The sequence below is a fragment of the Aquarana catesbeiana genome, linkage group LG02 (assembly GCF_042186555.1).
Source record: "Aquarana catesbeiana isolate 2022-GZ linkage group LG02, ASM4218655v1, whole genome shotgun sequence".
NCBI classification, from domain to species: Eukaryota; Metazoa; Chordata; class Amphibia; order Anura; family Ranidae; genus Aquarana; species Aquarana catesbeiana.
The window spans coordinates 378,289,526-378,308,172 of record NC_133325.1 but is presented as its reverse complement, the minus strand read 5'-3'; the positions used below and the strand labels follow the sequence as shown (position 1 = coordinate 378,308,172).

General features: G+C 43.3%; 1 protein-coding gene across 4 annotated transcripts in view; it reads left to right on the top strand.

Annotated features, from left to right (window-relative positions):
* RFFL (ring finger and FYVE like domain containing E3 ubiquitin protein ligase) overlaps positions 1-18,647 on the top strand; it is a 91,558-nt gene that overhangs the window by 47,774 nt on the left and 25,137 nt on the right. For all 4 annotated transcript variants that reach the window (XM_073615125.1, XM_073615127.1, XM_073615129.1 and 1 more), the window contains exons 2-3: positions 1,176-1,351; positions 11,148-11,489. In XM_073615125.1, the coding sequence (XP_073471226.1) occupies positions 1,184-1,351; positions 11,148-11,489 (510 nt within the window). In that variant the 5' untranslated portion in view covers positions 1,176-1,183. The remainder of the gene's footprint in view (positions 1-1,175; positions 1,352-11,147; positions 11,490-18,647) is intronic.

Sequence of the window (18,647 nt, the reverse complement as noted above, 5' to 3'; positions counted from 1 at the left end):
CTCATGATGTATGCTCATGAAAGAACCTTGACGTTCCACCCCAGTGTTGTCATAGAAGTCATTTGTTGTTGTTTCTAACATACCTAAGCTATTGTGCTGCAACCATTCACACCTTAGAAAGGTGATAGGCTTGTAGAAGACGATAAAGCAGGCTACTCTGCCCTCAGACAGTTGGAGAAGAACGGGACACAAAAATACCCCCCAAAAAACAAACATACTCTATGGCTGCAGCGGTCTCCCGCTGGCTCTTAGCCTGAGAACTGAGCGATCACATGACCGCTAATAATTGTGAGTTATTTTTATTACAAAGCTACACATTTCTCGTATATTTATTCAACTTTGGTAATAAGTCATACACAATTGATGATTAGTGGCTTTGTACACTTGCAGATTTATTTAAGGAATGTGGGTTTTAATGGCAGCGCAGGAATCTATACATTTTTAATGTGACTGCTGATCACTCAGTGCTCACTGGTGTGCTGGGCGGGGGGCGCGAGAGTGGTTGGCTCAGGCTCTCAGCCGCTGATCAGGCAGCTGGGTGAATCCTGACATTATTGTTGGGATACATCAGGAGAGGGGGTGTGAGTGGTTGTCTCAGGCTCTTAGCTGCCGATCTGGAATCTGGGTGGATCCCAACATTAGGAGAGGGGGTGGGAATGGCTGGCTCGGGCTCTCAGCTTAATGCTGAATGGCTGAGACAGCTGCCATTCAGGGATCTGGGTGGATCCCAACATTGTTGGGATCCATCCAGAGACTGGAACAGCTCTGGGACGTTGGGCTTTAGCCTGTGTCTTGAATCATTGAACAATTCACTGCTTTCCGTCCACTTCAGGTATTCGAGTGGTTTGATAGGTCAAATACTTGTGTTTTTTTTTTTCCCCTCTGTGTGCAGTGGTCCTTGCTGCTGGCTCATATGTCCTGTAGTGATCACATATGGCAAGAGGTGCAAGTATTCACACACCCAGAAAGGTGGAATTCCTGCAGCGGCCTTGGAACACTGAAATGGCAGTGTTTCAAGATACAGGCGGCTGGAAAGTATCTTGCCACCTTTACAGGGCTGTTTTGACTCTGAGACATGGACAGCCTTTTTTTTCTATGGTTATTGGAGAAAATAGATTTGGAAATCAGTCAGTTTTCTATAATTGGTTATAACTGTGATGCTTTTTTTTCTGCAGGTGTGATTATGTGGGCTGCATGCTGTAATTGGTTGTGTGTAGATACTGGCCCTGAAGAGATCCCACACAGCGGGAGAGCATCGGACCGCTCCCATCAGAACGTCAGAACCTCTCCTCCAGTTACAGAGGTCACCTGCAGAGCTTGTGGTACTAGTCTTCAATCCACTACAAGGAAGGTAAATACTAAAACACTTTAAAGAGGTTGTAAACCCAAGAAGAAAAAAGTTTCCCCGAAGTTCCTTCCAGATTTGTGGGCGTCGGCGCTGTGATTGGCCGGAGCGGCAATGACGTCACTCCTGCGCAGGAGCCGCCGTTCACGGCACAAGGCTTGGAAGGAACGGCACCCGTGGCCGTTCTTTCAGAGCTCATGTGCCAGTGATGTCAATGGCTGCAGGTAATGTAAAGATATTTTCACTACCTATAGGTAAACCTTATTCTAGGCTTGCCTATAGGTAAATGTCAGCAGAGGAAGTTTGCTTCCTCTTTAACCACTTCAGCCCCGGAAGGATTTACCCCCTTCCTGACCAGGCCGTTTTTTGTGATACGGCATTGTTGCTTTAACTGACAATTGTGTGGTCGTGTGATGTTGTACACAAACAAAATTGATGTCCTTTTTTTTTCCCACAAATAGCTTTCTTTTGGTGGTATGTGATCACCTCCGCAGTTTTTTTATTTTTTGCACTATAAACAAAAAAAGAGTTGCGTTTTGCTATAATAAATAACCCAAAAAAATGTTTAAACAAATTTCTTCATCAGTTTAGGCCAATATGTATTCTTCTACATATTTTTGGTAAAAAAAAAATCGCAGTAGGCGTATATTGATTGGTTGGTGCAAAATGTATAGCGCCTACAAAATAGGGGGTATATTTATGGCATTTTTATTTTTCTTTTACTAGTAATGCCGGTGAACAGTGATTTTTAGAGGGACTGTGACATTGCGGCGGACAGATCGGACACTTTTGACACTTTTTTTTGGGACCATTGACATTTATACAGCGATCAGAGCTAAAAATAGCCACTGATTACTGTATAAATGTCATTGGCAGGGAAGGGGTTAAGTGTACCCTAGGGAGGTGTTTCTAACTGTGGGGGAGTGGACTGACAGGGAGTAAAGAGAGATCGCTGTTCTTGATTACTAGGAACTGCAGATCTCTCTCTACTTCCCTGACAGAACGGGGATCTGTCTGTTTACACTGACAGATCCCCGTTCTGGCTCTGAGGAGCGATCACATGGCCAAGTGCATAGGCTTCGGCGTTGCGTCTTGGCCGCGAGCCTCCTGTAGCTCTTAAATCGCCCGAAGTACACCTACGGCGATTTGCACAGCCGTGCCAACCTGCCGCTCCTGCTTCTGTATCATAGTAACTTTTACACTTTCAGACCAGTCCTGCAGTAATCATTGGAACTGGGCTGTTATGCTGGCACTGCATTGGCTCCAAATATAGGAGCAAGTAAGTTGCGCTTGTTGCCAGCTATCGCCTTCCTGGCACACAGAATCTTAGAATAGCAATCATCAGAAGCATGCACATGGGGAGGTAGACCTGTACCAAGACCCCTAGAGGTAGACCTGCACCAATCATCTGGTATTGCAGAGGTGTCCAGGTTGCAGGAGAAGCCCATGCCTCAAGCTGTTGACTACTTCTTAAAGGCCCCTTTCACACGGGGTCGCTTTGCAGGCGCTGCAGCGCTAAAAATAGCACCTGCATAGTGCCCTGAAACAGCCGCCCAAGGGCTTTCACACTGAAGTGTTGCGCTTGCAGGACGGGAAAAAAACTCCTGCAAGCAGCATCTTTGGAGTGGTGAAGGAGTGTTGTATACACCGCTCCTTCACCACTCCTGCCCATTGAAATTAGTGGGGCAGCGCGGCTATACTGCCAGCAAAGCGGTGGTTTACGGGTGGTTTTAACCCTTTTTCAGCCGCTAGTGGGGTTAAAACCGCCCCGCTAGCAGCCAAATAGCGCGGCTAAAAAAGCGCCGTTTTACCGCTGATGCAGCTCCCGCCCCAGTGTGAAAGGGGCCAAACTTAATAGGAGCAGTGAGCAGAAAGGTTGCACTCCGATGAGGTCACTGACATCTCAGTTTATTCAGCTTGAGCGGCAACAAACAATCCTCTGCCTGATGGCCCCTCCCCTTTAACGTGTTTCACCCATATGGGCCTAATCACAAAGAGCAATGCCAAATTTGTTCTGCCATTTGTCGTTTGGGTATAGTGTGCTAGGGAAATGGTTTTACATGCCATTTCCATGGCAAAAAACATTAAAAGTATGTTGGATTTTGACTGCACCCTAATCCACAAGTCACATGTCCAGACACTTCTAGTTTTACTGCCGAATCTCTCAGGCGGCTAGTCTTCCTTGCTGCCCTGTAAGGGAGATGATCTGATGTAACAGACTCTACATGCTAAAAGGTTATAAGGTGTTTTTTTTTTTTTTTTTTTTTTTTATTTATTTTGTCTATGTAATGCTGAGTAATGGCATAAATAGCTTGCATTTGATGTAAATGCCATTTAATTTCTTTATAGCAGCCACTCCTTAATGTCGCAGACATAATTCTGCTCATGAGATCTATATATAGAGAGAGAGAGAAAATTCCGTGCTTGTCCAGTAGGCTTGTCCACTATATAACCTGTTCATGTATGTTTTTTTTTTTGCTCTGTAAAGTTCTTGAGCAAAGGCAAAAGCAGTCAATATCCATGCATAGCTGTATTATTAAACAGTACTGTGCCAAGCAGTATTTGTGTATCTATAGTTGTCAACTGAAAGTAATGTGTATTCTATTGCAGCTTACCAGTTCTTTAAATGTGGTGGCTGCATCAGTTATCTTTTTTTAAGCTTTTTTTTTCCCTTCATTTACCCCTGGTGATCTTGCCAGTAACACACCACCTGTATAAGTGCCCCTACTCTGGATGAATGAGAACAGGAGGCACCTTTGGACAGCAGCATTGTCAGTTGGGGGGGGGGTAGAAGTACTAGCAGATTTAAATACACTAACAAATTGAACTCAAACTGCATCTAATACTTTATTAGCAGTTACAGCAAACTGCTTTTTCCTTTTGGAGTAAAGATTTTACGTAAATGAAAGGTGATCATTGTAAGCACCCCTCCTAGTGTTAAATGGTTTCTCTAATGGAGCCAACCTTCAGAATACAATATTTGCAGTGGAAGATTCCTCCATCTGCACTGGGTACTGTGGATGGAGGAATCTGTTTGTGTTTTTCGTTTTTTTGTTTTTTATAGGCTGTAAGCAAAATAATTTATAGGTGTATGGCCAACTTTACAGCATATAGAAGTTTTTATCTGGGATATGTGTGTGTGTGTGTGTGTGTGTGTGTGGTTTTTTGTGACTGAGGTTACAACTACCATTTAGCCCAGGTTCACACCAGTGCGATCAGATAGCGCATGTGATGTCTGTGAGATGTGAGTTCAGCCATTTCCCATATCGCATCAGTGTGAACCTAGGCTCAATGTTCATTCCTGTGTCCTGTGACTCTCACTTCTAGGGAAACGTTAAGTGTCTCCCACACAGACATTTGATATTTAATTATCCTTATTGTACTGTAGGTCTTGCAGATGTACACAATTACATTTTGTGCTTAATGGGAGCAGACTACTTTAGTCCTGGATATTCTGTGTGATACATGTTAATGAGCTTGAACTCATTTTGTTTATAGAGTTAATTATAAGATTGAAAGTAGTCATGAATCTTAGCCAGGCCATACATGGTGCAAATTTCTTTCTTGCAACCACGGTTGCAGGAAAGAAATTTGCTCGATTCCCCCATCAACACAGTGGCATCCGTCCTGCCTAGCCATTGTGTTCTCGCGGTGGGGAAACTGCAAGTAAAATCCATCAGGCTGGTTGTACCCATGTTTGAATCACCAGGAAACGGCTGCGATTCGAGCCGTTTGTGGCCGGCATGATACTGTATATTTGGAATGCGAGTTCTTGAAGGATGTAAAGTCAATGCAGAAATACATTGATAGCTTTCAAGATATGATGTTAAAAAATATGAACAGTCAAAAAAAACATTTTAAAGTGGAGTTCTACCCAGAAATGGAACTTCCACTTTTTGGAATCCTCCCCCTTCCGGTGTCACATTTGGCACCTTTCAGGGGGCAGGAGGGAGCAGATACCTGTCTAATACAGGTATTTGCTCCCACTTCCTGGCATAGATCACCGCGGTGACCTGTGCCACTTCCGGCGCCTACTCTGTCCTCCCACACAGGTCCCAGAAGACAGCAGGGACCAGTGAGGACGCACAGCGCAACTCGCGCATGCGTAGTAGGGAACCAGGAAGTGAAGCTGCACAGCTTCACTTCCTGATTCCCTTACCAAGGATGGCGGTGGCAGCAGCCGAGAGCCGACTGACAGATCGGATACGGCTGCTGACATCGCGGGCTCCCTGGACAGGTGAGTGTCCATATATTAAAAGTCAGCAGCTGCAGTATTTGTAGCTGCTGGCTTTTAATTTTTTTTTTTTTTTTTTTTTTTTTTTATTTCCGTCAGACGTGTTTGTGTGTGTGTGTGTGTGTGTGTGTGTGTGTGTGTGTGTGTGTGTGTGTGTAATATTAATATTAAAAGCCAGCAGCTACAAATACTGCAGCTGCTGACTTTTAATATATGGACACTTACCTGTCCAGGGCGCCCGCGATGTCGGCAGCCGAAACCGCCGCCATCCTCGGGGTGTGTGTGTGTGTGTGTGTGTGTGTGTGTGTGTGTGTGTGTGTGTGTGTGTGTGTGTGTATATATATTTATACTTATACACACACACGTAAACTGGAGCAACTGTGCAATGGAGCTTTGGTAGTCACAGTAGAGGATTTTTTTTATGTTTTTTAAAGAGTGACTACTGCATTTTTGTGTATGTATACCTTTATGACTATTACTACCCACATACTCTACACATCATTTATCTCAAGCCTGCAATTGAAAAACCTTTTGTCTGTTGCGAAAACCGAAACAATGGACTGTGTGGCAGCCCAACATGAACTGCTTTCTGTACAGAAATAAATCTTTGTTTGCTTGGTGATCTGCTGACCAAAGTTGTCACAAAAGCCATGCTTTGTTTGCCTGTCACATCGCGATGTCACCTCAGCATTCAGGTTGGTGTGTGTATGCATTTCCTTGGCCACCTTAACCACTTCATATTCCCAGGCTTTGTACATCTTGCTGACCAGATTCATTTATTTTGAAGATATCCGTTTCATACTAAATAGCTTTGCTTCTGTTTTTTTTTTTTCTGAGACAGACAAGGAAGGCGTTGAGTGTGGTGGGTATTTTCAAAACCATTTAATATAAACACACACACTGTATATGTATATGTATACTATATCCACTTAAGGAGTGCCCTATAGAGCCCTCCTCTGCAGAATCCTGTGTATATGTACGTGATTCTGCACTGCCGTCTAGGGTGCGCACGCGCCTCTTCTGCTGTGATTACTTACAACAGAAGCCGATCTGTGGGTACCAGGCAGTGAATGTATGCCAGCACCCGCTGATTGTCGGGCAGAGACAGAACTGAGCGGGGGGGGGGAGAGGGAGAGAAATGGGGAATGATTGGATTTTTTCCCTTAGTAAAAGCACCTCATACAGTACACAAAAACACTGGTTAGGCACACAGTTAACCCTTTGATCGCTCTAGATGTTTAACCCCTTCCCAGCCAGTGTCATTAGTACACTGACAGTGTATGTTTTTAGCACTGATCACCGTATTAGTGTCACTGGTTCCCACAAAGTGTCAAGTGCCAGTTATTGTGGCAGAGAATCGGACACTATCGCAGTCCCGTTGCTGATTGCCACCATTACTAGTATAAAAAAAAAAAAAAAAAAAAAATCCAGTAGATATACCATAGTTTGTAGACGCCTAACTTTTGCCAAAAGCAATCAATATACACTTAATGGAATTAGTTACTTAATTTTACAAAAAATATGTAGCAGAATCCATATTGACCTAAATTTATGAAGAATTTTTTTTTCTTCAAATTGTTTTATTTGATATGTTTTATAGCAGAAAGTGAAATAAAAAAAAAACCAAACATATAATATATATAAATATATATATATATTTTGATATATATTATACACTTTTCGAAATTGTCTTTTTTTGTTTATAGCGCAACAAAATAAAGTGCAGTGGTGATCAAATGAAAAGCAGATCATTTCATTTGAGTCATAGCTGACATGAGATTTAAGCTTTGTACACACTACCAGATTTTCCGACGGGAATTGTGTGATGACAGACTGTTGACGGAAAATTTGTGCGCTCCATCGGACAATTGTTGTCGGATTTTCCGCGGACAAATGTTGGATGGCAGGCGTTAAAATTTTCCACGGACAAATGTCTGTTGTCGGATTTTTCGAGCATGTGTACACAAGTCTGTCGGACAAAAGTCCAAAGTCCAAACACGCATGCTTGGAAGCAAGGACAAGCTGGAAATGGTCGGTCTTATAAACTAGCGTTCGTAATGGAGAATTAACATTCGTGATGCGACAAATTATGAAATCTCAAAATGCAGCACACATTCTCTTCTTCTTTAATGGGATAATAATGAAGCTGCTTTGCTGGTGATACTGATGGAGTTATGGCAATCAAATTTTCAAAGGCTTTTTTTTTCTAGTGATATCAAGAATAATATTATTATGCTTGTTATTTCCTTTTGGTGCAAGTTACCACAACACCATTATCCCCTAGTTTTTAAGATCAAAGATACAACTATGTTGGTGTCCCTTGTTAATTTTACATTGTAATTTTTAAAATGTAACTGCCTACTACCAATTTGTCATTTGAAGTAAAACACATAGCCAAGTATTATTCTACACAATTTTTTTTTATCGTGCATTAAAAAAAGAAAGCAAATAAAATTAGACATGCTATCTACCAATAGAATTTAACCAAAAAATGCATTCTATGCATCCAAAAGTATAGAAAATATACCAAATCAAATCATTATTCAAGCAAAAAATAAAATTAAAAGCCTCATGCATGTGTCCTCCTTCTTAATATAGGGTGTCAACAGTGTCAAGAGTTGGTGTAAGCAGGGGTCTGTCATCCGGAGATAATTCCGAAAATCATCTGGATTATTCTCCTGGAGCTCCCGCAGCAAAGGCATATGACATAATTGGTCACGATTAATAAAGCAACCAGTTTTTGGTCCAAGAAATCCTTTTCCTCCTCCTGTTCCTGGATTGGACTTGGGTCAAAGCAATAACTCCAAGGCCAATAATAAATAACATGTTATCTCCTCCGATTCCCCAACATCGCTGGTTGACAAACGGTCATTCAGAAACGAAATGAAAAGTGCGAATCAACACTCGCCAAACTTCTACTAACATGAAATGAGCAGAAGGAGCCCAAAGGGTGGGGCTAAAGAGCTGAAAAAACACGTAGTACGTCACTACGTTCGTGTTTGTTGGCTGACAATTCCTTGCCGTTTGTATGCAAGACAAGTTCCTGGCCAACGCCCTTCGGACAAAAGTCTGAGGTTTTGTCTGCGGAGAATCGGATCATGTGTATGAGGCTTTAGACCCAGAGCTCCAGGAGTTCAACAAAGTGGCGGGAAGAGAAAATTTGGAATTGTGCCCCATGGTTGGTGTCGGTGGCAGGATTTATGCCCCATTGTTGGTATCGGTGGGCAGAATTGTATCTCGTATCAGTGGGATGCATGCTGTCCCAATGGCCGGATAAAGGCCAGCAGAGGGCTGCATTTTGGCTACCACTACTTTGTCATTGCTTAGCATTGACTTTGGCAGCCCTGAGCCATGCTGGATCTGCCAATCACTTACCTCGTCTAGTTACGAAAATCTTGCATGGCTTACTTATACGCTTGGCAAGTACACTGATGGTTATTTTTCTGTAACAAGGGGCTACACTAATTCTGGTTGCAGGTCATTATAGTGACTGAAAAAGGTCCCCTAGCAATGACACTTAGTGCCCATGATGTACCCCACGAAGTTGTACTAATCAGGTCTTGCTTTCTGATGCATACTACCAGAAAGCAAAAACTGGCTTCTACCATTCTGTGTCATTTGACTGGTTTTCATGACCTATGGCATAGAAAATAGGGGGTGATAGGTGTCTGTAAACCACCAATGAGAACACTAGTGTCAGGGTTTATGGTGACTATATTTGACTACTGAACAGTTACAGTAAATATGGTTGCTTTTGGGAGAAGAGGTACAGTAGGTAGAGAATAGTATACATATTATGGCCGAGCAGAGGATATATCTCTCACAAAAGTGAGTACATCCCTCACATTTTTGTAAATATTTTATTATTTCTTTTCAAGTGACAACACTGGAGAAATGACACCTTGCTACAATGTAAAGTAATGAGTGTACAACTTGTAAAACAGTGTAAATTTGCTGTCCCCTCAAAATAACTCAACACACAGCCATTCATATCTAAACCGCTGGTAACAAAAGTGAGTACACCCCTGAGTGAAAATGTCAAAATTGTGCCCAATTAGTCATTTTCCCTCCCTGGTGTCATGTGATTCGTTAGTGTTACAAGGTCTCAGGTGTGAATGGGGAGCAGGTTTGTTAAATTTGGTGTTACTGCTCTCACTCTTACTGGTCACTGAAAGTTCAACATGGCACCTCATGGCAAAGAACTCTGAGGATCTGAAAAAAGAATTGTTGCTCTACATAACGATGGCCTAGGTTATAAGAAGATTGACAAGACCCTGAATCTGAGCTGCAGCACAGTGGCCAAGACTATACAGCGGTTTAATAGGACAGATTCCACTCAGAACAGGCCTTGCTATGGTCGACCAAAGAAGTTGAGTGCACATGCTCAGCATCATATCCAGAGGTTGTCTTTGGGAAATGTATGATTGCTGTAGAGGTTGAAGGGGTGGGGGGGGGGTCAGCCTGTCGGTGCTCAGACCATACGCTGTGCACTGCATCAAATTGGTCTGCGTGGCTGTCATCCCAAAAGGAAGCTTCTTCTAAAGATGATGCATAAGAAAGCCTGCAAACAGTTTGCTGAAGAAAAGCAGACTAAGGACATGGATTACGGGAAATATGTCCTGTGGTCTGATGAGACCAAGGGTTCAGATTGTGTCAAGTGTGTGTGGCGGCAACCAGATGAGGAGTGTCATGGGGAGCTACAGTTCATTGAGGGAACCATGAATGCCAACATGTACTGTGACATACTGAAGCAGAGCATGATCCCCCTCCCGTCAGAGACTGGGCCGCAGGCAGTATTCCAACATAACGACCCCAAACACACCTGCAAGATGACCACTGCCATGCTAAAGAAGCTGAGGGTAAAGGTGATGGACTGGCCAAGCATGTCTCCAGACCTAAACCCTATTGAGCATCTGTGGGGCATCCTCAAGCGGAAGGTGGAGGTGGTGGCAAGGTCTCTAACATCCACCAGCTCTATGATGTAGTCATGGAGGAGCGGAAGAGGACTCCAGTGGCAACCTGTGAAGCTCTGGTGAACTCCATGCCTAAGAGGGTTAAGGCAGTGCTGGAAAATGATGGTGGCCATTCAAAATATTGACACTTTGGGCCCAATTTGGACATTTTCACTTAGGGGTGTACCCACTTTTGTTGCCAGCGGTTTAGACATGAATGGCTGTGTGTTGAGTTTTTTTGAGGGGACAGCAAATTTACACTGTTATACAAGCTGTACACTCTTTACATTGTAACAAAGTGTCATTTCTTCAGTGTTATCACATGAAAAGGGATGATAAAATATTTACAAAAATGTGAGGGGTGCACTCTTGTGAGCTAGTGTGTGTGTATATGTATGTGTGTGTGTGTGTGTGTGTGTGTGTGTGTGTGTGTGTGTATGTATATATATATATATATATATATATATATATATATATAATATATATTCTAATGTGGGCACTAAAACCTGTAACATGCAATTTTTAGGGTCGCCTATTAGATATATAGATTGCCATGACAAGTGTGTGACTTTGAACACTGCTTCTTTTGTTAGACAGTATATTTCTTTCTTTTCAGACTTCATGCATGGATTGCAGAAACATCTTCTGTGGATCATGTCTTCAGCAACTAAATGATGGCCTACCTCTTTGTCAGGTGTGCCGGAGGATACGTTCCACTTCCTTTACCCGAGATGAGTTATTAAAGATAAAAATAAAAGATCTTCGAGACTACTTGTCCATGAGAGACATACCCACTGACCTATGTCGTGAAAAGGAAGATTTAGTACAGCTTGTTTTGGGACTGAGGCCCATGCCCTACCCAGATGTGACTATTGTTCCGCCAGTTTCATTTAGACAGAGCAGCCACAGAGCAGGAAATGGCTCATCTCAGACACAGCCAACACAAGACATTCCAACGGTAAGTGGTTTAAGTTCGGTGCACTATAGTTCTTTTCTTGCATGTACCTTTTAGTTGCATTCAAATTATTTATCTATGTACTTATCAGTTGGCTTTGGAAAGTTTGAACTGGCTGAAATTTTTTTGTGTGCATCTTTGATTTTAACAATGCTTGCAACATTTTATTATGTACCAGGGACGATTTACTGATCTGTTCTTGCATGCTTTTCGTTTTACTGGTTGCTCATCAGTAAATGTTATTTTGTAAAAAAATGGGTGGAATAGGTGGGACACCTATCAATATTGCAAACTAGTCAAGATCTGGGATTGGCCCTGGAAATCCAGTAAAAACACCCACAAAAATAGGCATAACCATGTCTGGAGATGGCTGTCGAATAGATGGAATCTGCTCCTGCAGATCTGATCCTGCACTTTTATTATGGAAATCCTGGGACATGTAGGAAGCAGGGTAACTCGGCAAAGTGTTTTACCCTATGATGTATAAAATTAGGCAACACTGTGTAAAGAAACTGCAACAGTAGCAATCTGCGTCCCTTCTAGGCTGTTATTCGAAGGTTATCTATTAGGATGCAGTTTGTAGTCCTTGAAAGAATGTCTCTTCATTTTAGTACCTACAATAACTTTTTTTTGTGATATAAGTTGTTGACCTCTCGAACCACAGAGACATCCGAGTGAATGATCATGGTTACTACTTTCTTTGTCACTCTCATTTGCTGTGACCATAGCAAACGCACAATACAACATTGTTCCAGCTTCCTTGATTTTGCTACTTCAGCCTGATGGCACTCATTTCATGCTTGGTAACCCATAAAGTCTAGCACTGAGCTGTTTGAATCTTGTTTACAAAGCTGCTTTTTCATTGATTTGCTGTGAGCCATATCTTGGTTATGAATAACGCACTTAATCAATGCTGAACTCCATGCAGAAATAAAAGGCACATAATAATTCAGCTCTATAATCATTATTACAATACAGCCCAAGAAACTAATCAGTTGTGTTACAGTACAGGGAGCATGCTAACATGAGGAGATGTGATGGATGGATGAGCTCCTTCTCCTTTTATTCTCCCCTCATGGGCTGGGAATGTGGGGACTTGAAAGTGAAACTGCTGCCGAAAAAGATCAGGCCCCCCTCTTCAGCCCGATAAAGGTGTGCTGCGTGGCCGAGTTGTGTACATCCCAGGACTGGATGGACAGATACTACTTTGGCAGCTCCCCCTATATATTTATTTCATCAGTGTTTTTGGTGGTTTGGCTAGCGTCCAGCTTTTAATCAAAGGGTCTAAAAGTCGTACTCTCAGTGCTTGTAGCAAGATGTATCAAATTAGTTGCCTTTTGTTTAAGGTAAATATGAAAGGATGAGTAATGTCTGAAGGCTGTGGGTATCTTTCTGTGCACTTTGATAAAACTGTACTTTTGTACTTACCTGACGTACAGCACGGGACACAGAGCCAGCTTTTAATAAACATGGCTGCTGGGTTATACAACACCCACAGATGAATGGACACTGGCAAGCCAAGACAGGAAGTCTTCTCCTATATAACCCTGCCTCCCTAGGAGTGCATCAGTTTAGTAGAAAGCAATATTTCGCAACAGAAGGGAGGGACCTCTGTGTCCCATGATGTACTTCAAGAAATACATTTCACAGGTAAGTACAAAAACCCTTTTTCTTTTTTGGACATCGTGGGACAGAGTAGGCTTTAATAAACATGACTACCTGGGATGTCCCTAAAGCACTGTTCACAAAAGAAAGGAAGACACAGCCACCACAGCCAGGCCTAAAAAGCTACACAGAAGCCCACAAGACACCATAACCAAACGCAACATCCTCAGCAGCAGTTGCATCCACCCTATAAAAACTTGTAAAAGTGTAAATCGAAGACCAGGTTAGGGCCCTGCTTACCTGTTCCACTGAGGCCTGATGGATAGCCCAAAAGACCTCTACACACCTGATAGTAAGCCATCGCACAATAGTGGATTTCTTTCCTTCAAGCCATAGGTTTGAGAAATTGGCTGCCGAATCCAACATGAAATGGTCGACTTAGTAGCCGGCTGACCTTTCCCCGGTCCTTCTGGAAGGACAAATTGCGAATTTGACTGACTGTCTAACTGCAGCAGTCAATTTCAGATACACCTTTTATAGCCCGAACCACGTCCAACGTGTGAATGGCCCTGTCCACTGGCGACTCAGACCAGGGAAAAAAGGAAGGCAAGGCAATGTGTAGATTAAGATAAAAATTTTTAACTACCTTCGGCAAAAAAAGACGGATGAGGATGAAGACCTAGGTTTTCATTATGGAGTATCATAATCTGCTCCCTGCAGGAAACAGCCGCCAATTGTGATACTTTGCTGAGGTAATAGTGACCAGGAAGACAACTTTACATGTCAGAAGCACTAATGGGATTCTGGATTGGCTTAAATGGTGGCCACTGCAAGCTGATAATTTCTCTGATAATACCAGGTAGAGATCTCCGAGGCAATGGAAACCTAACCGGAGAAGCCATATGCATGATTCCTTGAATAAAGGCTTGTACCGGAGAATAGGACTCCATTGGCATCTGGAAAAATTATTGCCAAGGTCAAAATCTGCACCTTAATGGTACTCGGTGGCAGCTTCAAATCTACTTATAGTAGCAAGTCCAAGTTGCAGACTTGAAACACCCAATACGAGGACAATATGCGACCGGTCTAAACTATGTGGCATGTTCACCAATGCCAGGAGCCTGGCGGACAAGATGGGTGAACTAGAGATACTGTTGTACAAGGAGGATTTGGATTTTGTGGGAATTTCAGAGACCTGGTTCAACAGCTCTCATGATTGGCTGGCAAACATTCAAGGGTATACCCTATACCGCAAGGATAGAGAGGGTAAAAAAGGGGGAGGGGTATGCCTATATATCAAGAATAATGTACAAGTGAATGTGAGAGATGACATCACTGAGGGGGCTAGGGAGGAGGTGGAATCTTTATGGGTAGAGCTCCAAAGGGATGAAGCTAAGGGGAAAATAATACTGGGAGTATGCTATAGGCCCCCTAACCTGAGGGAGGAAGTGGAGACGGATCTCCTATCACAAATTGGATTAGCAGCAAGGATGGGAAGTGTTATCATAATGGGGGATTTTAATTATCCAGACATAGACTGGGCGGAGGGAACCGCGCATTCATTTAAGGCTCGCCAGTTCCTTAATGTCTTGCAGGACAATTTTATGGGTCAGATGGTAGACGCACCAACTAGAAATAAAACATTACTAGATCTACTGATTACCAACAATACAGACCTGATAACAGATGTGGAAATACGGGGCAATTTAGGTAACAGCGATCACAGGTCAATTAGTTTCAGTATAAATCACACAAATAGGAGACATGAAGGGAACACAAAGACACTGAATTTCAAAAGAGCCAACTTCCCTAAACTACAAACCTTGCTAAAAGGCATAAATTGGGATAAAATATTAGGAACAAAGAATACGGAGGACAGATGGGTTTGCTTTAAGAGCATATTAAATAAGGGCATTAGCCAATGTATCCCATTGGGTAATAAATTTAAAAGAGCGAACAAACATCCTGGATGGCTTAACTCCAATGTAAAAATGCATATAAAAGCAAAGGAGAAGGCCTTCAAAAAATACAAGGTTGAGGGATCATCCACAGCATTCAGAATTTATAAAGAATGCAATAAGAAATGTAAGGGTGCAATTAGGATGGCTAAGATAGAACATGAAAGACACATAGCGGAGGAGAGCAAAAAAAAATCTTTAAGTATGTAAACAGTAAAAAAGGGAGGACAGACCATATTGGCCCCATAAAGAATGAGGAAGGACATCTGGTTACAAAGGATGGGGAGATGGCAGAGGTATTGAATTTATTCTTCTCCTCAGTCTTCACGAGTGAATCGGGGGGCTTCAGTAACCAAAACTGCAGTGTTTATCCTCTTGACACAACACAGGAACCACCTACATGGTTAACAGAGGACGGAATTAAAATTAGACTTGAGAAACTTAACATTAATAAATCACCGGGACCAGATGGCTTGCATCCGAGGGTACTTAGGGAACTCAGTCAGGTGATTGCCAGACCATTGTTCCTAATTTTTACAGACAGTCTATTGACTGGAATGGTACCAGCTGATTGGAGAAAAGCCAATGTAGCACCAATATTTAAAAAGGGCCCAAAAAACATCCCTGGGAATTACAGACCAGTTAGCCTAACATCAATAGTATGTAAACTCTTGGAGGGGATGATAAGGGACTATATACAAGATTTTAGTAATAAGAATGATATCATTAGCAGTAATCAGCATGGATTCATGAAGAATCGTTCTTGCCAAACCAATCTATTAACCTTCTATGAGGAGGTGAGTTGCCATCTAGATAAAGGAAGGCCCATAGACGTGGTGTATCTGGATTTTGCAAAAGCATTTGACACAGTTCCCCATAAACGTTTACTGTACAAAATAAGGTGCGTTGGCTTGGACCATAGGGTGAGTACATGGATTGAAAACTGGCTACAAGGGCGTGTTCAGAGGGTGGTGATAAATGGGGAGTACTCAGAATGGTCAGGGGTGGGTAGTGGGGTCCCCCAGGGGTCTGTGCTGGGACCAATCCTATTTAATTTGTTCATAAACGACCTGGAGGATGGGATAAACAGTTCCATCTCTGTATTTGCAGACGATACTAAGCTAAGCAGGGCAATAACTTCTCCGCAGGATGTGGAAATCTTGCAAAAAGACCTGAACAAATGAATGGGGTGGGCGACTACATGGCAAATGAGGTTCAATGTAGAAAAATGTAAAATAATGCATTTGGGTGGCAAAAATATGAATGCAATCTATACACTGGGGGGAGAACCTCTGGGGGAATCTAGGATGGAAAAGGACTTGGGGGTCCTAGTGGATGATAGGCTCAGCAATGGCATGCAATGCCAAGCTGCTGCTAATAAAGCAAACAGAATATTGGCATGCATTAAAAGGGGGATCAACTGCAGAGATAAAACGATAATTCTCCCGCTCTACAAGACTCTGGTCCGGCCGCACCTGGAGTATGCTGTCCAGTTCTGGGCACCAGTCCTCAGGAGGGACGTACTGGAAATGGAGCGAGTACAAAGAAGGGCAACAAAGCTAATAAAGGGTCTGGAGGATCTTGGTTATGAGGAAAGGTTGCGAGCACTGAACTTATTCTCTCTGGAGAAGAGACGCTTGAGAGGGGATATGATTTCAATTTACAAATACTGTACTGGTGACCCCACAATAGGGATAAAACTTTTTCGCAGAAGAGAGTTTAATAAGACTCGTGGCCACTCATTACAATTAGAAGAAAAGAGGTTTAACCTTAAACTACGTAGAGGGTTCTTTACTGTAAGAGCGGCAAGGATGTGGAATTCCCTTCCACAGGCGGTGGTCTCAGCGGGGAGCATTGATAGCTTCAAGAAACTATTAGATAATCACCTGAATGACCGCAATATACAGGGATATGTAATGTAATACTGACACATAATCACACACATAGGTTGGACTTGTGTCTTTTTTCAACCTCACCTACTATGTAACTATGTAACTATGTATACTTGAGACTGGAGGAAAGATGAAATGTGATCTAGAACATACCTGCGGGGATGGAATTTCATACCTGGCTATATAAGATTTCCAGGTCCTATGATAAATATTTCTGGAGGACTGCTCCATGGCCCTTAACAGGGTGAGACTGACTACCCCAGACACTCCTCTATTTTTCAACCTTCTGGCCTCAGTAGCCAAGCCGTTCAAGCCAACGGTTATGAAGCGTGGCAAATTGGACCTTGTTGCAGGAAGACCGGATGATCCAAAAGGGTCCATGGACTGTCCACCAGCAAGTTTACCCTTTTGGAACTACCAAGCCCTCCTGGGCAAAGTTGGTGTGACTGGTGTTCCCTTCACTTGGATCCTGCTCAACAGACGCGGAACAAGCTGAATCAGAGTAAAGGCATATATTGGTGAGAACTGATGCCAAGGTGTCACCAGGGCATCGATTGCCAAGCCTGCAGATCCCTGGTCCAGAACACAAACCTCCCCAGCTTCGTGCTGAATCTAGATCCTAACAGATCCATATCTGGCATTCCTCATCTTTGACAAAGTGCCCTGAACTGGAGGAACCACTCCCCTGGAACCAACCCCTGATGGCTGAGATGGCTTGCCAATTTCCACTTCTGGAATGTGTACTGCAGACATAGCTGGGACATCAATCTGCCCAGGACAGAATAAGATCCACCTCTTCCTGAGCTTCCCGTCCTGGTGCCCCCATGGTGAGTGCCATATGCCACTGCCGTAGCATTGTCCAACTGAACTCTTACAGGAAGGCCCTGCAACTGTTCCGCCCAATGCAGAAGTACCGGGCCGAATTGCCAGGGTTCCAGAATATTGACGGGCAGCAATCTTTCCTGTGGAGACCAAGTCCCCAGCACTGAAATTGCCCATTACACCTCCCCATCTCGACGGGCTAGCATTCCCTGAGGTGGCCACCAGGAACCCAGTGGTGGACACTTTGGAGCTGCAGATTCCTCAAAAGGAAAACCATCTCTGATAAGGAGCTCATGAAGGCTCTGACACTAAAACTCCACAGGCTCTGAATCCCCTGAAGAGTAATCTGCCATCTGACCTTCAAGCTCCACATCCTCTGCCTTTCTCGACATCCACTCATTCCCTCTTCAACACTGGAGGGGAGCAAGGAGAAGGAGACTGTCTGTCTATGCTTTATACCCGCTGACAAATGGAGGCGAACATCCTAGCAAGTTTTATTTTCTAAACCTGCTAGCACGGCAGAGTCCTTCAATACATAAGATGTCCCTTCAGTAGCCACCAGACCAAACACAAGGGCTCCGAACCACGTGCCATACCTGACCCCTCAGTAAAAACCAAACCAGTGGAACTTTGTTCAGCATCCTCCAGACCTGACAATGGCAGACATGTGCTTCTTCCAGCCGTGCGCCCACCACCATGCTTCCTGTTAGACACAACAAGTGTGCTGAACAAACTGAGACCTATGCCTCAACATGAAGTCCCAGTCAGTCCGGGAGTATACTTGACCGAAAACAAGTGTACAGAGTTCAAGAAATCACACCTCAGCTGCTAGTGTCCTCTTCCTCACGGGTGTCACATCTACCAGCAGACTGAAATGCACTGCC